Genomic DNA, 20,222 nt, shown 5'->3' with positions numbered 1-20,222 from the left:
GGCCCCGGAGCAGTGGGTCCAGGGCCGGCCCCTCCCCGGGACCCCCTCGGTCTCCGGCATCGTTATGGGAGCGTGGGGTCGGAGCGGCCGGCCCGGGCCGCCGCAGGCACGGAGCCGGCGCTGCCGGCGGGGCGGGAGACTCCGGTCCTCCCCAGGCGGGCGGCGGAGCCGCTCCCTCCCGCCGTCCCGAGCCCCGCGGGCCCCCGCGTCCTGCGGAGACGCGCCACCTTAAGCGGGCGCCGGCGGACGGGGCGCTCGGGGCCGGCGGGGCCGGGCGGCAGCTCCGCCAGCCGGGGAGCGCCGGGGCCCCGCCGGCGCCTCCCCCTCCCGCCTCCTCCGTGCCCCCGCCCCCGGCCCCCATGGGGGGCGAGCGGAGACCCCGCGGCCGGCGGGCCGCCCCCCCTGCCCGCCCGCCCGACGGCAGCCGGCTTCGCCCCGCCTGAGCCGCTCCGCGCCCCCGCCGACCCCCCGCCTCCGCGCGGGCCCCGCGGCCCGGCCGCCCTCCTGCTGCCGGCGTCGAGGCGAGGGACCCCCGAGGACCCCCGGAGCCCGGCGGGGGGAGCTCCCCCGCCAGGGGCGGAGAGACGGGCGGGGAGCAGGGGCTGGGGAGCCGGGGGGCTGGGGCGGGGGCCCGGGCCCTCAGGATGTTCCCGCAGGGACGGCACCCGGTAAGTACCGGGGCGGGCGGGGGCCCGGCGGGGGCCCGGCGGGCCGGCCTGGGCGAGGGCCGTGCGGCGGAGCTACAGCCACCAGCTGGGCCGTCTCTCCCCAGACCCCCCTCCAGCCCGGGCAGCCCTTCAAGTTCTCGGTCCTGGAAATCTGCGACCGCATCAAGGAGGAATTTCAGTTCCTGCAGGCGCAGTACCACAGGTGAGGGGCGGGCAGAGCGGGGCTGCAGGGTCGGGAAAGGGGGCACGGGCGGGGGACCCCTGTTTTAGGTGGGGGCGTAGGGTGGGAGGTGGGGAGACGAGGTGTCTTAGGGGGCAGGAGGTGGCCGGGGGTCAGGCAGAGCTGCGGGCAGAGGCGGGCGACCAGAGAAGGGGCATACCGGGGACTGGGGGCACGGGGGAGGATGGGGCGCAGACCAGGGGGTGAATTGGGGCAGGAGGAGATGGAGACAGGGGTCCTGATGAAAGGAGTGCTTGGGGAAGAATGGCAGAGGAGTCTAGGCTGAGGGGTAGCATGAAGCCGTGAATTGGGGTACCAGGTCTTGAGTGGGGGTCCCAAGGGGGGAACCACCCGTGGTTTGTTTCCTCTGGCTGAGCTGGGTGCGGGGTGATGTGAAGGGGATGGCAGCGGTGCTGTGGGACCAGAGCACCCGGTGGATGCGATAGACCATCCGGGGGGGGAGCGGGGGCTGCATAGGCAGCACAGCCACAGGGGTTCAGGTCCCCCAGGGATGGCAACACCGGTTAGGGGTGGGCGTGTGACACCCCATGGCCCCATGAGGCTGTGGGGGGAGGCGGGAGATGTGCCGAGCTTGCTGAGGTCACAGGGTAGAAAGTGGGAACTGGGGGGACAGGGCAGGAGATGTGGGTCCATGAATGAAAACCGTAGATCCTCTTTGCAGCCTCAAGCTGGAATGTGAGAAGCTGGTGAGCGAGAAGACTGAGATGCAGAGACATTATGTCATGGTGAGCTACCCTGCCCTGTCCCCGGTGCCTCCCCCAAAGCATCCCTGGCTGCCACCCTCTGGTGAGGTCCTGGCCTCTGGGGCTCCACTCGGCTGCTCAGCCAAATGGGCCAGTGGCCTCCCCGAGCCACCCCTGCCAGGGGGTTGCCCGGCCTGGGCCTGGCCTGGGTGGTGGGGCTGGAAGGTGCGTGAGTTAGGAAGGAGTTAATCGTTATTCCTAGCAACGGCTGGCTCTTCTGCTGATGTCTGCTGCCACTCCATGCTGCTTGAGCCCAGGAATCGTGCCATAGGTTTTGTCTCTTTTATTTTCTTTTTTTTCCTTTTTCTGTTTGGCCTTTTAAGAGCTCTCTCCCCCTCCTTCCTGTCTCTCTCCCAAGGGGGGGGTGTCTTGGAAGTGGTTCCCCAAGGCTAGTGTTCTGGGTGGAAGGGGAAGCTGCCTTTAGAAGGAGCAGGGCAGGACCCCTCCGCGGTTGCCAGCGTGCGGTTAGTAGCCCCTGACACCGACCCACACCAGGCACCAGCCAGAGCCAGGCCTTCTGCCGGTAGCCCTGGCAGGAGGGGGGGCAGCTGCTGGAAGGAAGGGAAGGGGATGGGAACTGCAGAGCTGGAGCAGCATTCCCTCTCCTTCAGCTTCTGACATTACCGGCCCCTCTAGGGAAAGGGGGAACTCAAATTATGCCATCCAAAGGGCAAACAGACCTAAACTTGGGCAACCCCCATCCCCTGGGTGATGCCAGTCCCCTTCGTGAGGCCAGGAGTGTACTAGGCTTTATTGGCATCGCAGGGCATGTTCCTGTCACCCACTAGCTGTTATCTCTTCCCACATCCCAGAGGCTTGGGATTCCCAGAGGTGGGCTGCCACCTTTGAAATGGGCTTTGCTGGAGGAAGGCAGGTCCTCTGGTTCCCCCCCTTCTCGCCATCCTCAGGGGCGAGGGGACGGGGTCTGCTGCTGTCACCACTGCCAGAGTCACTAGTGACTGGTGAAAGGTGTAACCTGATGTCATCTTTGCTTTTGCGCAGATATGCCCACCTGTGTGACTACATGGGCAGCTGCATCAGGGAGCGGGTCTGCGTTAGGAGTGGGAAGGGATGGGCCAGGACAGGAGGGGATGTGGGGGGCAACGGGGCTGGCTTACACCAGCTTAAACTCATGCAGAAACTGCAGTGTAATCATCACAGGTGTTAAACAGTCTACACTGTGGCTGCTCCCTACTTTGTCCCAGGCTTGTGGCAGGGGTCTGGGTCCATGGCATGCTGGCCAGCTGTTTCTCGTGGGCTGGGGGGAGCAGGGACTCCCAGCAGCAGCAGTGGAGTTCGGCTGGGGGGAGCAGGGGTGGGCTGGCTGCCGAGTCCCTGGTGACAGGGCGGTGACAGGCCGGTTGCTCTGGGCAGCTCCTAACCAGGCTGTGTTGTGATTTTGCTCTCAGTACTATGAGATGTCCTACGGACTGAACGTTGAAATGCACAAGCAGGTAAGTGAGGTGGGGTCCACGCCAGCAGCAGGGGATGGTGGGGAAGAGGCCAAGGATGGAGACTTTGTTGGAAAATGATCTCGCTCGTCCCCGTGTAGCTGTAATGGAGCGGGAGATGTAGCACGGCTCTGTGCGAGGGGCTGGTCTGCAAAGGGGTTCAGCAGTTGTCAGGATGTACACTACTGAGTTCTGGTAGGTGCCTTGGGACAGGGCCTCCTCCCTGCCATCCCAGAGCACCTCTCGGAGCCTGGCCGTGAGCCCTGCACGTGTACCTCCCCGCAGCGGTTCCCTGGGGCCCCGGACGCAGGAGGGAGGAGGGAGCGTGGAGGAAACAGCAGGAGCTGGAGCCCAGAGGCAAATGGATTGTCTTTCTTTTCTTTTCTCTTTTTTTTAAATCCCCTTTTCCTTTCCTGAAGCCAGAGGAGTGTTTTCACCCTTCCCTGGTTCCCCTTTTGTTCCAGCGTTAATTTGCTTTCCCTCTTCAGATTTATCAATCTAGTCATCGCAGGCTCTCTGCCAGGGAAATTAGTTTGGACCAATGCCTGACAAAGTGGCAAGTCAACTGCCATATTCCTCCAGCTGGCTCAGCCCCTCTGAGTTTGCTCCTTTTGTTAGCAGGGAGAGTCATAGAGCCTGCGAGCACGTTCCTGCCATCCCCACGTGCTCCGAGCTCCAGTGGGACTGGGACCCGGGGTGGGACTGGGACCCAGGGGTGGCCCAAGCCATGCGGGCTGACAGAGGTGATGGCCAAGTGGTTGGGGAGCGGGAGCCCTGGCCTACCGGGGTCCAGCTCCTGGCTCTGCACGGGCAGGAGAGGTCCAGAGGAGCGGGGCGGTCTCTGGCTCCTGGGGTTCTGCGTGGGTGTCAGGGCGGTGGCTGACGCAGCAGCTGGGACCTGCGGGTGACCAGGGGCTGGTGGGCACGGGCGTGCTCCCCGGGGTGCAGGCAGCCTTTGAGCGCAGCAGGTAAATGTTCCCTTTGTTCTTTGCCGGCTTTGTGCGTGGTTTGACCTCTCTGCAATGCTGTCAGGGATTGTCAGAAACCTGAGATGAGAAAACACTTCAGAGCAGCCAATTCCTCAGCCAGTGCCAGAGTGGATTTGCGGGGGGGGGGGGAAGAGGGGGGGGACGGGGAACGGGGAGAGGATCAAGTTTTCCCCCAGAGGCGCTGGTTTTGTTTTGGAGAGGCTGGGCTGGAAGCCACAGCCCCTTCCCTTGGGAAATGCCTCTTACCCCAGTGGGGACGCGGCCAGGCTGTGGGTCTGTCTGTAACCGCAGGCTGGGGAGAGGACGTGCCAGGTCCTCTGCATTTCCTCGTTGCCCCTTGCTGGCCAGGGGAGAGGTACGGGGGTTCCCTGTGCCTCCGCTCCCCCTCTGGAAGGAGCGGGAGAGCTGCCGGTTGGCCTGGCACTTTGGCAGGGCTGGGAGCGGGAGCCCCTTCTCCGGCCAGGGCGGGGAGGGCAGAGCAGGTGCCTTGCAGGGCTTTGCTGGCGCGATGCAGAGAGGGGTGAATTTGTTTGTGTGAATTTCGCATCCCCCTTGCTCTCCCCCTGGCTTTGAGTCCGATGTTCAGGGAGAGAGAAAGCAGCATGCCGATGGCCCGCTGCCAGCGCTTGTGGCTCGGCTCTCCTCCTTCCCTGCCAGCCTGCCCGCTGGCTGCGAGAGTGGCAGCCCACAAAGCCAAGATGGGTTTGGGCTGAGCAAAGCCAGCTGGGCTGCGAAAGGACTGACAGTTCGGAGCTCGGCTTGGCCTGGATCCACGGAGGGGTTTAGGAGTTGGGTTCCTTCCCGTGTGCCTGAGGGAACCTGACAGCCTGGGAGGGTCCCACAGCCCTGGGCAGAGTCCTCCCTTGGCAGCAGCTTGGGAAATCCCAGCAGGGACACAGAGGCAGCAGGAGGATTTATGCTGGGCGGGTGCGGGTGGGGAGAGTTTCTCTCCTCCGCAGGGACCGTGTGCGTCTGCAGGATGCTTGGCTGCTTCCCTCTCTGCTGGAGGGGACAGGACGGGGCTCAGAGGCCTCCCGTCCGTGGTGATACCTGCTTTCTCTTTCAGGCAGAGATTGTCAAGAGACTGAGTGCCATCTGTGCCCAGATTATACCCTTTCTGACGCAGGAGGTAAGGGGGGAGGCAGGGGATGTGCAACGGACTGCTCGGGCTTCTCTCGAGGCCCTTGGGAAGGGACGAACCTGAGTCCAGCCTGAACAATGGGAGGTTTGTGGGGGGGAAACCTGGGCTGGAGGGACAGGAGAGGGGGCTGCACAGCCCCAGGGCAGCTGGGGTGATGCTGGGCCGTGTGGTCCCTCTGGCCAGGAGCACGGCGTGACCTCCCTGTGCTCTTCCTTCCCAGCACCAGCAGCAGGTCCTGCAGGCTGTGGAGCGGGCCAAGCAGGTGACCATGGGGGAACTGAACAGCATCGTCGGGGTGAGTCCCGCTGCCCGGCCGTAGGCAAAAGGCTCTTTCTCGGTCGGGGGTTCAGACCGCGCTGTGATGGGGGAAGCCAGGGTCTTTACTACTTCGATAAGCCCAGGACTGGTCCCCTGCGGTGAGAGGGTTTGCCACTGTGTCCTGAAGGCGGTGGATGGCCTCTGGGATCCTCCCTGGCCCCCGCTGCCCTGAGCAGGGCAGGGCAGAGCCGTGGCTTGGGCTCGTCTGCCATGTGTCGGGATCACATCTGCAGCGGGGAGGTACTCGAGGTGCCCTGGGTGGAAGGGGCAGGCGATGTGACCTGGACTGTGCAGCCTCGACAGCTCTGCTCCCCTTCTTGTCCTCGCGTTGTGTCTCATCCCATTGCGCTTTGCATCGCAGTTCATGCAGGAAGCTGAAGGGTGCCGGGCACTGCTGGCTGCGGCTGTCTCCTCCCGGATCGAGGATCATTTGCTCTTTCTCTTTCAGCAGCAGCAGCTTCAGCACCTCTCCCACCACACATCCCCCATCCCGCTGACACCCCACCCCTCCAGCATGCAGCCTTCTAGCCTGAGCGGGGTCAGCAGCACCTCGGGGCTCCTGGCCCTCTCGGGGGCATTGATGGCACAGTCTCAGCTGGCTGCCAAGGAGGACAGAGTGGCCCAGGATGGGGAGAACAGAGGTAAGGGGAAGAAGCACAGCTGGATAATCCTTCAAAGGCTGGCTGAGTCAGTGCTGGGCAGACGTCCCAGAGGTGCATGGGCAGCGCTGGGACGGATCCTGCTGCCTGCTCTGCCTGTTTCCCAGGCCGCCTCAATGCCTGGCAGCTGCTCCCTGGGGCCAGGGGGAGCGGCAAGCACTGCGAATGACAGATCCAGCTAATTAAATATCTGCAGCCCCAGGGAGGCTGGCTCTATTTCTGACCAGGGGAACAGCTGCCGTGCAGCGTCGGCGTGCGGCGGTGGCTGCGTGTGCACCCCAGACGCTGGGCAGCAGGGCTCTGGGCACGCGTGTGTGCACACATGGGTCTCCCTGCTCCCCTGGGTATTTCCACTGCGTGAGGGTCCCCCCTCCACGAGGCAGCTGGGAGGGCGTGAGATCCCTTCCACAGAGAAACCCTCTATTTACACCAAGGTTTACACCAGGTAAAGATCTGATGCCCAAAGCCAAGACTCTAAGGGAAAATACTATTGCAAGCCCCTGGTAGAAATTGTGGGAGCCACAGGTCTGTGGCAAGGAATTTAGAAAGCAGAGCCTTATCGCATGTGTGGTGCCTTGTAAATAGCAGTAATTCCTCATCCTTATGGGTGCCTCCTCCTATCAGGATCACAAAGTGCTTTACAAACATCATCAATATTTAATCATCGTTAAATCAGTGCTGTGAATGCTACTGGCAGGCCTGGGCCAAATTAATAACACCACCCAGCTTTGCTGGTGGCTTGTTGCTATTGAAGTGCTGGCCGAAGGAGAAGCTGCTCTGAGCTCAAGTTGCCTTCTGCAGAGAGCAGGCATCAGGTGTTTTTGCTGACAGGAAGACTGAGGCACGGGCAGAGGGCTCCAGGCAGCAGGGCAGCTCTACGGGCTAGAGACAGGCAGTAAAATTCAGCACCCATAGTGATGCTTCTCTGCAAACTCCTCTGGGGAAGGTGCTGGCTGCTCCTGATGTCCCCGATTTAGGGCCTGGAAATGCTCCTGGGACAGGACCCAACGGTCACAGCAAAACTGGGCAGTGGAGGGGTTTGTTGCATTTTCCTAATGATCCGGTTTTGCTTGTAAGATTTCAAGGTGGTGAAAATAGCAGCAGGAAACTGTCTGTGTCTGCTTTGTGCCCCTGTACGCAGGTGTCTGTGGTTTTAATTCTGTCAGTGTTTCTTTAAGGATGGCCTTCCCTGAAGGAGAAAAGCAAACTCCAGAGAGAGGATAAAAGCAGGCTGTGCTGTGCCTGCCTTAACCCTTAGAGACCCGGGCAGCCTGTGCTTCCAGCAGCAGCTCCTGCCATGCACAGCCCAGAGCTGCTCCTTGGCAGGGGCATCCAGCCGTGGCAGAGGGTGCAAAGACACCCAGAATAATTCCTTTAAAAAAAAAAAATAGTGAAATGCTACATATGGCTTGCCTTAATCCCTGGTGCTCTGCCATAGTTAGCCAGAGTTGGTGTGGATCAAGCTGAGCCAGGGCCAAAGTGCTGGTGGCAGGCACCCAGTCCCTCTGCCTCCCCTTTCCCTGGCTTCATGCTGACCATAGCCTTGGAGCAGCCACCCGCATGGAGAGTCCCTCATCTCCTGATACCCGCCTGCCTCCTTTTGCCAGCAGAGACTGGGATGAGCTTGTTCTCTCCAAATGCTGATGCAATAATTAGGAGTGAAAATCAACCAGGAAGGGTTGCTAGACCCCAGCCCATAACCCCATGCTTAGGTTTGTAGCAAATGCCTGGCACTTCTTCCCTGAGCCCAGGGAGGTGGCCCTGTTTTGCTGTGCATGTAAAAAAGCCTCGGAGGGTTTCCAAGCAGGGCTTTTTTTTTAGCATGGCTTCTTAAGGAAATAGGATGGGTGTGATTCAGGAGGTCTCAGCTGGCCAGCCCCTCCTTGCAGCCTTGGACCCGTTGCCACGTCCAGGGAAGAGATTCCAAAGCTGGAGTGAATTTCTTGAAAGTAGGTGGGTGGATAGAGCGATTCCCCCTGCTTCCCTGAGGAAGACTGATGTGCTCACCTCCTATTAGATATCAGAAAACCCACACTGTAGATGGGCAAAGTGGGAAATGGAGGGTGATTTTTTTCAGCCTGTGTCCCGCTGTCTCCTCCTGCAGTGCCCCCCTCTCCTCCCTGCCCAGGCACTTGGGGCACAGCCTCTGCGTTAACAGCCTCTTCCTCTCTTCCCCTCTGCCTCGCCGACACGGACCTGCCCGGTCTCTCTCCCTGCTGCTGCCTGGGCTCCAGAGCGCACCCTGAGCCGGGTAAGTCGTACCGGCACGCCTGGCTCTGGCTGGGCCGGTGGCCTCAGCCGGCCTGTGTGTGGGCCAGTAGACAGGCTTTCCCTTCACAGGGCTCTGCCCGGCAGCCTGCCAGCCCCCAGCGTCCCTTCGAGCGTCTCCAGCATGTTCCAGGCAGGAGGCAGAGCTGGCTGCTGGCTCCTGGGAAGGGCTGCGGGTGCTGGGGGAGCCCGGCTGCAGGGAGGGCACCCCGGGGCAGCGGTGGGCTTGACTTTGGGGCAGCCCGGTGCTCGGAGCTGGGGCTGGCAGTGCGGGCAGGCGCAGGGGCTGTGTCTTCTGCAGGCGCTGCAGCTGGCTCCCTTGGCAAGCACTCGCAGTAGGATTTGCAGGAATGTTTTGTTTCCTGACCTTTTCAAAGCAAACACCCTAGAGGTAGCCGAGTCGTCCTCTGTCCGGTGGCAGCCTGCGAGGCTACGCTCCAGCACAAGAGGAGGCAGCGGCAGGGACTGGGGTTTCATTTGCATGTGTAGCCTCGGTGGGGTTGCGGGGCTCCTTGGGGAGGCGAGGGGAGGGGAGGCAGCTCTGTGGGCAGAGCAGGTCCATGCTGTTCCCTTGTACATCCCAGCCCAGGCCCCCTGCTCTCCTCCTGCTGTGGGCACCGGGTCTCCCATTCATTCTTCCTGATGTGTGGGTTCCTTTCCTCCCCCTCCCTCCCCAGTTTGGTGAATAAGGGCAGGGGACATCTCCCCCTGGCACCATGAGTCACCTTTCAAGGCTGTCTGTGTTTGCACGCAAGGTGACTAGGGTGACAGGCTCCCAGGGCTGGCCTTCCCCTGAGTACTGAGTTTGCAAGGGCTCAGCATGGCAAGAAGGTAAGGGCAAGCAATGAAGCTGGGGGTAGGTGAGGAGAGGGGCTTGGAGCAGCGCTGCCCTCTCCTGCAGGCAGTGCAGGTGTCCTCATGAGGCTGGGCCAGGTCTCTGTATTTGAGGAATTTTGGGGTCATCCCTATTTCTCAGTGGAGCTGATTTCCCCAAGGGGTAGAAAGAGCTTCCTTCTAGGCCAGCCTAACGAAGGGGGCCCTGACCCACATCCAGCTGTGCATTCCTATCCTTGTTTCTCCAGGGCAAAGCATTCAGCCCTTCTGCTGTCACCCCTGAGCCGGGCCCAGCACTTTTGTCCTGGCTCCTGGGGCAGCCCAGTCCCTCTGGGGAACAGCACTGCACATGCAAACCCAGCTTGAGCCCCAGGGGTGTGAATGCACAGGCTCCAGACCTGCTCCTGCACCTGAGCTGGCATCTGCTCCACTGACACATGCATGGTGGAGGCAGCACTGAAATGCAGCCGTGTCTAGGGTTGAATGGAGCCCCATCTGAACTCCACGGTGCTGCAGGCTGGCGAGTAAATCCAGCTGCAGTGTGGAGGGTGGGAGCAGCCGAGTGGCGAATATGTGTACGTAGGGGTGTAGGGGAGTCCAGGAGAACATCTGAGTGGAGGATGTAAGACAAAGGGGCTCTGCTTACTGTAGCCCCTATTCCCTTTGCTTTGCTGGCTTGGATGGGCTGTGTTTGCATCAGGGTTTTGTAGCTGAAGGTTCTGGGCCACCTCAATTCAGAGTCTTTGCTGATGCAAGGATCTAAACGTCGAGGGCTGCTCCTGAAATAACCAGCTCTGTCCTTTTCAAGGGGTTTCCAGTTTAGGAAACAGGCTGAACAGGTCTCCTGACTTAACTAAGCCCAGTGCTGCCAGCCCCTCTGCAACCCTTGGCTGCCCCCTCCCTTTTAAGATACCCCCCAGCCTGTCATGAGTCCCAGGTCTGTGACTCCCTTCCCAGGCTCCATGGCTGCAGTAAGCCAGAGCTCCAGCTCCTGGTACAGGCAGGGGAAGGAAGGGTTAACAAGCCCCTCCATTGGGGAGCAATTGGCATTGATCTTCATAGGCTTGCAGTCAGGTGGGAGAGGAGGAGGGAGAGACAGTCGCTGTGTTGTGCAGGATGGATCACCCCTGTGATCCCATATATACCCGGGTACCTCCTCCAGAGATCACCCAGGGGACAGAGAGCATTCTTTCTGCTCCATGGTTGTATGTGTTGAGGCTCTTAATCCTACTGTGCTGGAAACAATCAACCGTGTGGGAGCCCTGGGATAGGGCATTTTCTCCCTGACCCCCAGCATGAACAGCTCTGCAGAGCAGTCCTGGGAAGATCAGGGAGCCATGCCCCAGAAACTGCCCCAGCCCAAGCAGCCCAGCTGCTTTGGGAGGGAGGGCAGCCTCTCCGGTAACCAGTGCCAGCCTGGTGTTCCTCTGGTTTGCATGAGAGCCAGGGGGCTGTGGGTGGGCAGGCACCACTTGATTGCATTACCGTCCTGCAGCAGTGAGTGTGGGGGACGGGAGGGGATTTGAGACACCCCTGCGGCGGCTGGCAGCATCTCGGGGAAAGGGCGATCATCCTGCTCGGCCCCATCCTGCTTCCCAGCCCGCCGGCTCCTGCAGCGGCAGGGTTAAGGTGAAGTAAACATGTCTCCAATGGGGATTTTCCACTCCGCCATGCCTTGTTATCTTCCGAAGGGGCGGATCTGCTCTCCAGCCACGCTGGGGATGCTGCCTTGCTCAGCTCCTGGCTTCATGCAGCCCTGCGTGCCAGTGGCTGGGCCAGGGCATGGCTGCAACTCCTCATCCTCCCCCGTCCCTGTCACTACAGGGCTCGTCTGCTGGCTGGGGCTGTTGCCCCCCTGCCCCGTTGCCCACCCCTCTGCTCTGGCAAGGAAGGGGAGCCTGTGGCTTTGGGGTTTTGGTCAGGGCTTTGTTGTCTTCCTCTTCCTCCTGCCTGCCAGCCAGGGAGATGTGCTGCTTGGGTGGAGGCAGTGATGGGCTGATGGACCCGACCGGCCATGCTCTCCCTGGGGAGAGGCTGAGGTGTGGGGTCTGGCCAGATTTGAGAGGCGAGGGGTGGGCAGGGGAAGGGGTTAGGGCAGCTCACTCTGGAGTTGTTTTGGGGCCAAGCTGGAAAAGGGAGGTGATGGCATGTTGGGGCTGCACATGGGTGAGTCTCTGAGCGCCCTAAAAATGCATCTGCCTTCTGCCCACGCCGGGAGACTGTGGGCAGGCAACCCCCAGGGACAGTCCCCCTCCTGCTTCCCTTCCCTCTGCCCCATCAGAGCTGAATGGATGAATTTGGGCTAGAACTCAGGGGTCTGGAAACATCTTCCCCAGCCTTGCTTAAAGCTCCATACTAAACCTCATCTTTGCCCCCAGGTACATTTGGATCTTAGAGGACTCTTGGCCAAGGGTACATGGGATGCCACAGGTATCTGCGCAGAGGGGGAGAGAAGTGCCTCCCCCTTTGGCCCTGACACCTGCTTGGTGGGGGAAGGGGACCCCTGTCCCCCTGACCGGCTGTGCCACAGGTTGCACAGATAGCTGGCTGGATGCTGGGCACCAGCTGGGCACAGTCAGCAGCACTGGGAGGTCTCTTCCAGAGAGGAAACGCGGCTGGCAGGGCTTTGCGAGCTATCTGCTCTCCTGCCGGCTCACAGTTCTTCCTCTCCCCTTCTCTGGCTCAGAGCGTTTCTGCTTCCCCTCCCGAGAGCCTGCAGGATGAGGAGCGGACAGGAGGCACAGGGCTGAAGCGGAAGCGGGAGGAGAAGGACCTGCCTGGGCATTATGTGAGTGCACCAAAGAGCGTGGTCGTGGGAGATGGGCCCGGGCCCTGGAGGTGTCCAGGGAGCTCTGTGCCTGCCCCGGGTGCAGAGGGCTGTAATCCTGCAAAAAGAAGCTTACAAAATGAAGAGCCCCAGGGAGGCCCCTCAGCCAGAGGGTTGAGTTGCTGCCTGCAGGGTGTGGTGTCAGTCCACGAGAAGTGATGTGCAGGAGAAAATGGGGTCTCTCTGCTGGCTGGGGTCCTGTGGGGCAGAGCCCAGAGCTTGGTCCAGTCTCTCCCACTCCTGACTGAGCCTTTGTGGGTTTCTTCCCCCTTGCAGGATAGCGATGGGGACAAGAGCGACTACAACCTTGTGGTGGATGAGGTAAGCCCACACCCTTAAGGGCATGCTGAAGCCTCGCAGGGTATCTAGCTCAAGCTGTAGTCGTCGGGTTTAGGACTCTGGTTCCTGAGCTCTGGGGTTCATTAGGCTCTGGGTCATTGCTGCTGGGCAGGAGTGGCCAGCCAGGACACGTGCCAGCTCTGCCCTGGTGTGTTCATGCCAGCCAAGGCTGATTCCGATTTGTGGTGCTCCAGGTTGAAGGTTGTGCCAGCCAGGGCTCAGCTTTGCCAGCCATAGAGTTGGCTCTCCTTCACAATCCCGTTTCAACCCCTCTCCTGTAGCATCCCATATGGGGAGGCTGATAAGCTGGGATGGGAGCCCCAGGGAGCTGGGCTTTGCTGCTGGCAGCTCATGCACGTGGAGGTGGCAGGAACAGGCAGGCGTGCAGTGCTGCCTTTGGCAGGAGAGCTCGCAGTGCACCCCCGACCCAGCCTGGCCCCGCCAGCCCCGTCCGGGCGCTCACATGCAGTGCCTGGCCTTAGGGCAGTCTTGACTTTAACACACGGACCCTGTGTCCGTGTCTCGGTGCAGGGGGTGCACTGAATTTCAGCCTCTTGCAACCAAACCACCAGACGCTTCTGGTACAGCCTTCCCTGACCACCAAGGCAGGTACAGCAGTACTTCATCCCAGCCCCAGCTATTCTTGGCAGAGATTATGTTTTCGGGGACATCCCTTTTCTTCCCCTGGAAGACTGGGGGGAGGGACAACACACATGAATTTTTTTTTTTTTGTCCTCTTGCCGCTTCCCAAGAAAATACAAGCCCTGAAAGGAACATCAGCAGGGATTTCTGCAGAAAACGACACTTATAAATACTGCTCATCGGTGTAATTATGGTGATAAAAATCACAGCCCTAAGTGAATGGTTATAGGAGTAAAAGAGCTGATGGGTGGCCTTGGCTCTGAAATGCTGTCGAGGGGCTGCCAAGAGGCCCTTTCTCAGTTCCTTGGGTGTGCTGGTTGCCGTCCCTCCTTGTGAAGGCGTCCGTGGCCACCAGTGTCCTCTGAATCTGCTGTCGCCTCTAATTTTGTTGAAAGAGAGAAATCAAGGAGGTTTCTGGTCCAGGGGACTGTGGAGCAGAGCTGAGGCCTCTAAGCAGAAGCTCCTCAGTAATGCCGCTCAGGCAGACGCGGGACAGCGAGCAGCTGGGCGAGCAGCTCGCCCGGCAGGCGGGGGGGAGCAGACGGAGCCTTGATGGTCCCTGCTGGGCTCTGGGCCTGGGGGCGGCTCTCTGGGGCCCCTGTCATGCCTGCCCTCCTGCGCGGAGGGACTGGGTTTCCCACTCCCCGGAGACCTCTTCTTCCCTCAGGACCCCCCCTCGGAGCCTGGCAGCCCTGGCCATGCGCCCAGCAGCCGCCTCCCGCCAGCCCGCCGGGAGATGCCCGAGAGCCCTGCCTCCATCGCCTCTAGCCGAAGCACGACGCCCCTCAAGCCGAAGGACCAGAGTCTGGTAGGGAGGCGCGTGGGCAGCCCGGGCCGTGGGTGGGCAGCGGGGCCGGAGACTTGGCCCCGAATTTCTCTGTGGCCCATCTGCTACAGCCCGAAGGCGGGCAAGGAGATGCCAGTGCTGAGTGTTTGGTACCCACTGCTGGACTCCCCAGCACTGGGAGCAGAGGCCCATGCCCTCAGAGGGAAGCTGATCATCTCCTAGGCAGAGGCCTCTCTCTGCAGGTATTTTCCATCCGGCTGCCTGCAGGATTACACAGAGCTGCTCATAGCAATCGATTTTTCTTGGGTTTTTTTTCCCTTCCTCCTTGCCAAGCACCAGCCCAATGCTCAGATTGAAACATCAGCATGCGGGAAGGGGGAGGGATGTTTCCACTACTCCTCGGCCCTCCCAGCTACCTCAGGGACCGAAGCGATGCATCCCTGCCATCCCGGGGTCAGGAGCCGGCTGGGGGCCATGGGGAGCAGCGAGCGGTGGCTCCCCGGCACAATTGGATTAGAGCAGACAAAGCGCCCTGAGCAATCTGCCAGCGCAGCGCGTAGCTTTTCTCTGTTATTAATTTTTTTTTTCCTTTGCTGGTGTCGACAAAATCCCCAGTCAGAAAGAGAGGAAGAAAAAAGAAAGGAATGAAATAACTGTGGGGATCGAAGAGGCCGGTTCGTCCCAGGCATCCTCCTAGTCCTGCTCCGCACAGGCTTGGGGACAGGGGTGCCCCCTGCACAAGAGGGATTTCACACGAGGGAGCAGCAAATCTCTGTGTAACAGCCCCGTGGGGCCTTGTGCCAGTGGCAGGGTGCTGCAGGGGTGCAGGATTGTGGCAGTTTGGGGTGATGTGGGGCTTGCATTGGGCGTTTGCGCTCAGGGAGGGGAGCGGAGACACGGGGCTCCTTCCATGCCATGGGAAGGGCACAGGGCGCAAAGGAGGAAAGGAGCAGGGTTCAGGCCCAGGGTGGCTGAGTCCCGGTCCAGCTCTGTCCGGGAGCAGTGCCTCTTGGTGCCCCCTCCCCTCCTGGGTGGTTCGAGGCTGTTGGCAGGCCTGTGGTGCTGGGCATTGCTCTCCTGGGCAGCGGTCCCGCCGCTGAGGCTGCTCTTCCCTCTGCCATGCAGACCGACCCTCCAGCCAGCGCTCCCACCTCCAAGCCTTCCACTTCCTCGCCGCCCCGCGACTCCCTCACACCCGGACCCGGGCCCAGCTCGGCCGCCTTGCTCCGGCAGCCCCCTGCCAAGGCACCTGCCGCTGATACCATCAGTGAGTGTTGGGGGACGGCGGGGGGGCGTCGTGCTCTGCTGCGGATGGTGCTGTGGGGCTGGGGTGAGGGGAGGCAGGATGGTCTCTCCTGTCAGCAGAGCTGGGGCAGCTGTTTTGCTCCCCATAATCAAACACGTCGACCACGGCCAATGTGTGCACCTATGCGCAATTACCACGTACCCGACTGCCAACGCTTTCCTGGTGGGCTCAGACCCACTGGAGGTGGTGTGTCAATGTGCAGAGCTCTTTGCTATGGGTGTTTGGGGGAGGCAGGCTTTTTGTCTGGAGATAGCAATTTTTATTTGACAGGTTGTCATTTTGCTGTTGCTATGTGAAGCCACATGCTTCAGGGCTTGGCTGCAGGGGCAGGAGGGGTGGCCAAGTGCTGCCACCAGCACACGGGGATACAGGGATGCAGGAGGCCAGGACATGGCCGGTCTCCCTGGGCAGCTGAGGATGTCCACAGGGGTGAGGATCTGCATGTGCTGGGTCCTGCAGAGACCCTGGGCAAGATCCAGCTGACCCAGGAGTCCCTGTCAATGGCTGCCACCTTCTTCTGAAAGCACAGGGGAGGCGGGGTGAGTGCTCAGTAGTGGCCCCTGTGGTGGCTGACAGTGAGCTTGGTCATGTCCCCTTTTCCTGCCTTGGTTTCCTTGAAGACATTTAGGGAAGCCTTGGGAAGAGGTCTCTGGAATAGCTTGGCCATTGTCTAGCCAAAGGGACCAGAAGGTGATGGGAAGAGGACAGCTAGCCCAAGGAAGAAACAGAGCCAGGACCGGAGACGTTAAACCCTTGTCTGGCTAGAAAATTACAGTGGTTTAGCAAAAATTTAATTGGAATCGATTTCAATAAACCGTCGAAACCCTGGAGGTAGAGCCACTTAGTCATCAACTGCAAGTAATTTGGCCTGGCCAAGACTGAAAAGGCCTTGGCAGCAGAGATGAGGGTTGCTGTGGGTTAGCAGCTGGTCCGTGGTGCATCCTTTGGAGGGATGGAGCCATTTGATCTCCCGTGCTGGATCTGCATCCCAGGTCCCTGACTGATGGGACTCAGGGGCTGCGCCTCTCCTTTGGTCTTTGGCTCCCAATCCATAACCTGCCTGCCCTCCTCCTGAGCCGCTGGTTCGTGCCAGGCTTGGCTGGGCTGGATGCAGAGGTGATGCTGCCTCTTGCTGCCTGGCTTCTGCCAGATGCCCTTTTCCCTTAGGGGATGCTCGCTCACATGCATCGGCCAGGGCCAATGAGCAGGTCTCTCCTCGTGCAGCTCTCCGCAGCCCGCTGAGCATGTCCAGCCCCTACACATCCTCCTTTGGGATGGTGCCTCATGCCGCCCTCAACGGGGAGCTCCCAGCCCCCAGCATGTACATGGGCATCCACCTCTCGCCGCAGGTCAGCAGCACCGTGGTGTACGGCCGGTCCCCAATGGTAAGTTGCTGAGGGACGGCTCTGTTGGCCCTGCCGCCTGTCCCCTGCTGCATGCACTGTCCCTGACATGCAGTATCTGCACTGCTGCAATGAGCTCAAGCCGAGGGGGCTGCAGCCATAGGAGGGGCTCCCTTCTGGAGGTGTTTGGATTGTGGGGCCAGTGGAGGCTGCAGAGCTCTCAGAGAAGCCCCCACCGGTGTGTAGCTGTGTCTTTGGGAGCCCTTTTTGGCCTTTGTCACTTGCATGTGGAGGAAGCAGCAAGCAGGGACCTTGTGCAGAGCTGCGCTGGCCCCGTCCCAGGGCATGCGGGGAAAGGCATGAGCCCAGCCATCGTGTCCCCTCCTGGGGGTTTGGCACTTTGCTCATCATGTGCCCTTTGCTTTGTGCAGGTGGCTTTTGAGTCACACCCTCACCTGAGGGCTTCCACCATCTCATCTTCACTCTCCACCATCCCTGGAGGGAAACCGTAAGTGTGGCTGCGCACAGGGGCTGCGGGGGGGCAAGGGTGCACAGCAAGGGGCCGAGCTGGGCAGCATGGGGTGAGTGTGGGGGGGAGCATCCTTCCCCATGGCTCATTTCTACACCCAGCAGGTGTAGAGCATGGCAGGGCCTGGCTGGAGTTTCTCTCCATTTCTGAGTCCAAGGTTGTCATTTCATTCCAGGCAGCTGGTAGTAACAAGGAGCTGGTTAATTGTATCCTTCATTAGCCAGAGTGCACCGGACACCTTCCACCTGCCTTGAGTGTGGCTGTTGGGAGAGGTCAGTTCCTGCACTCAGGCATCACGCAGGGATTGTTCAGTCCTCTCTTCTGCTCCCTTCCAGCGCCTACTCCTTCCATGTCAGCGCTGACGGGCAGATGCAGCCGGTGCCTTTCCCACCCGATGCCCTCATCGGCTCCGGCATCCCCCGCCACACTCGGCAGCTCCACACACTGACCCACGGCGAGGTGGTTTGTGCCGTCACCATCAGCAGCTCCACACAGCACGTCTACACTGGGGGCAAGGGCTGTGTGAAGGTGTGGGACGTGGGGCAGCCGGGCACCAAGACAGCTGTGGCTCAGCTGGACTGCTTGGTAAGGAGGAGGAACAGAAAGGCATTTTGTGGGGGCCAGGAAGAGGAATGTGGCCCTGTTGCAATGGAGGGGGACAGAGGGTCCTTTCATGTCTGTGATGAGAAAAGGAGATCCATCTCCTGTCCCCTGCACTGATCAGCTCCTTCTTCACTTGCCCTGTTTGCTGAAATCCCAATTCAGAACCGTGACAACTACATCCGCTCCTGCAAGCTGCTCCCCGATGGCCGGAGCCTGATTGTGGGGGGGGAGGCCAGCACCCTCTCCATCTGGGACCTGGCAGCCCCCACACCCCGCATCAAGGCCGAGCTCACCTCCTCTGCCCCTGCCTGCTACGCCCTGGCCATCAGCCCCGATGCCAAAGTCTGCTTCTCCTGCTGCAGTGATGGCAACATCGTGGTGTGGGACCTGCAGAACCAGACTATGGTCAGGTGAGCCCGGGGCAGGTGGCTGGTGGCACAGGGCAGGAACAGGGGGAGGCAGCAGAGAGATGCCAGCTCTTAGGGAGCTGGCAGCCCTGATGGCCGTGCCCTTGCCCTCTCCGTCCCCCTCTTTCCCAGGCAGTTTCAAGGCCACACGGATGGTGCCAGCTGCATTGACATCTCTAACTACGGCACCAAGCTGTGGACAGGGGGCCTGGACAACACGGTGCGGTGCTGGGACCTGCGGGAGGGGCGTCAGCTGCAGCAGCACGACTTCAGCTCCCAGGTAGGGGCTGGGACCAGCTGGGAGCACCACGGGGCCGCTTTGCCCTGCCAGGCCACTGCCTGACCCTGTCTTTCCCCCCAGATCTTCTCCCTGGGGTACTGCCCGACAGGAGAGTGGCTGGCGGTGGGCATGGAGAGCAGCAACGTGGAGATCCTTCACGTGACCAAACCCGAGAAATACCAGCTGCACCTCCATGAGAGCTGCGTCCTCTCCCTCAAATTCGCCTCGTGCGGTAGGCGAGCGTTGTGTTTTCTGCTTGGGCTGTGTCGACTTGGAATAGGGGATGGCTCCATGCAGCCCCAGATGGGTCCTTTTGGTTGTCTCCCCCCTCCCCCTGCTTGCTCCCCTCAGTGGAGTCCCAGAGACTGACCCACTTTGTCTCCTGCCCCAGGGAAGTGGTTCGTGAGCACGGGGAAGGACAACCTGCTGAACGCCTGGCGAACGCCCTACGGAGCCAGCATCTTCCAGGTGCGGGGGAGGCATTTGGAGGGCGGGGGTCCAAATGCCACCAGCGCTGCCCTCACCCCCCCCCCTCTCTCACATTCAGTCTAAAGAGTCCTCGTCGGTGCTGAGCTGTGACATCTCCCTCAACGACAAATTCATCGTTACAGGCTCTGGCGACAAGAAGGCCACAGTGTACGAGGTGGTGTACTGAGGCCCTGTCTCTCGCCGTCCCTCGTCCATGAGGGAAGGGGCCAGGCCTTGCCCAAAGCCACCGGGGTTGGCGGCGGCCTCCCGTGCTGGGCCAGCCCTCCCGCAGCCCTGTTCTCCCTCCTCCTCCTCCTCTCCTTTCAGCCACCACATCAAGGCCAGCGCACTGGCCCCGCTCCCCCACCCCGGTTCCTGCCCATCGCAGAGGTGAAGGGGAGAGCTGGAGGTGAGCGCTCGTTGCGGCCAGGCGTCCCCCCACGCTGGGCAGCAGGCAGGGGCTGGTCTGGGTGTCCTAGGGCCGGTCTGGGTGTCCTAGGGCCTGTCTGTCTGTCAGGGTGGAGGCATGGGGAGCTGGAGGGCAAGATGAGGCCAAGAGTGATTGAGATAGCATTGCTCCTGAAATACTGCTACTGATTTAATGGCACCCATTTTCTGCTGCAGAAACAGCTGTAAATTATCAGTAAAGAAATGTATTTAACTGTGTTTTCAATCCCTTACTAATACAAAGGAACAAAAGAATGGCCGGTCGGGTGGCGGGCCGGGGCCTGATCTCACTGGTGGCCAGCCCTCGGATCCCCTGAAACAGCGCCTGCAGCTCTGCCCACAGAGCCGGGGGCTCAGCCCCCTCCCACGGTGGCAGCCGGCATGCGGGGCCCCGCACTGGGGGAGACAGAAGCAGGAGATGCCCCCGTCCCACCCCCTCATGGGTACAGACCAAGGGTCCCCTCGGCTGTGGCTTCCCCAGCCGGGACCGCCCAGCTGGGCTCGGTCCTGGGCAAGGGCAAGGGCAAGGGCTGGGCCATGAAATGCAGCCGAGGGTCCAGGAGCACTGGAGAAGCCTTTCCTGACTGCCCGCCCGCCACAGCAGCCCTGGCTCCAGGCTGGATCCATGAGCTGCGCCTCGGGACTGGGCTCAGGGCAGGAGCACATCGCAGCCCCTGGGCCACAGCCGGCAGCACCCTGCTTCCCTGCCAGCCCTCACCGTGGCTGCTGCTGGCGGGCTGCGCTCCAAGGCTCTTGGCAACAGCCCTGCTTCCCCCACAGCAGCTCTGGCGGGAAGCCAGACCGATAAGCCAGCGCCGACTGCTCACATCTCATTTCCTTCACAAACCGCTTCCTCCAGCGCTGGCCTCTCCCCCACACCCTGCAGAGACAGAGGCTGCTCCAGGGATGGCACCGCACAGCAGCCACCACCG

The 20,222-nt window shown here is 61.1% G+C and overlaps 1 protein-coding gene across 5 annotated transcripts; it reads left to right on the top strand.

Moving 5' to 3' along the window:
• Positions 1–244: 244 nt before the first annotated feature.
• Positions 245–19,536, top strand: LOC142420215 (transducin-like enhancer protein 2). Of its 5 annotated transcripts, XM_075523877.1 has the most exons (20): positions 258–668; positions 785–870; positions 1,571–1,634; positions 3,062–3,106; positions 5,159–5,221; positions 5,454–5,528; positions 6,003–6,192; positions 8,445–8,461; positions 11,999–12,100; positions 12,416–12,460; positions 13,788–13,928; positions 15,033–15,174; positions 16,438–16,598; positions 16,988–17,064; positions 17,421–17,670; positions 17,851–18,098; positions 18,228–18,375; positions 18,457–18,607; positions 18,767–18,843; positions 18,923–19,307. In XM_075523877.1, exons 1-20 carry the CDS (start codon positions 645–647, stop codon positions 19,028–19,030), a joined length of 2,214 nt encoding a protein of 737 aa, XP_075379992.1. In that variant the 5' UTR covers positions 258–644; the 3' UTR covers positions 19,031–19,307. The 5 variants fall into 5 exon arrangements, with proteins under 5 accessions (XP_075379991.1, XP_075379990.1, XP_075379989.1 ...); XM_075523872.1 differs by lacking the exons at positions 258–668; positions 785–870; positions 1,571–1,634; ... (3 more) ...; positions 6,003–6,192; positions 8,445–8,461 and adding an exon at positions 11,525–11,742 and having other exon boundaries at positions 18,923–19,018; positions 19,171–19,536; XM_075523876.1 differs by lacking the exons at positions 8,445–8,461; positions 11,999–12,100; positions 12,416–12,460; ... (8 more) ...; positions 18,767–18,843; positions 18,923–19,307 and having other exon boundaries at positions 245–668; positions 6,000–6,468.
• Positions 19,537–20,222: the final 686 nt, after the last annotated feature.

Source organism: Mycteria americana, chromosome 24 (assembly GCF_035582795.1).
Source record: "Mycteria americana isolate JAX WOST 10 ecotype Jacksonville Zoo and Gardens chromosome 24, USCA_MyAme_1.0, whole genome shotgun sequence".
Classification (NCBI taxonomy): Eukaryota; Metazoa; Chordata; class Aves; order Ciconiiformes; family Ciconiidae; genus Mycteria; species Mycteria americana.
The sequence above is the reverse complement of the archived record's forward strand: the minus strand, read 5'-3'. Positions and strand labels throughout refer to the sequence as shown.

Coding starts and splice junctions, on each gene's coding strand:
- LOC142420215 (XM_075523877.1), top strand. CDS start 645: ATGTTCCCGCAGGGACGGCACCCG. Junction 12,461..13,787: donor ACAACCTTGTGGTGGATGAG/GTAAGCCCACAC, acceptor TTCTTCCCTCAG/GACCCCCCCTCGGAGCCTGG. Junction 18,608..18,766: donor CCTCAAATTCGCCTCGTGCG/GTAGGCGAGCGT, acceptor CTCCTGCCCCAG/GGAAGTGGTTCGTGAGCACG.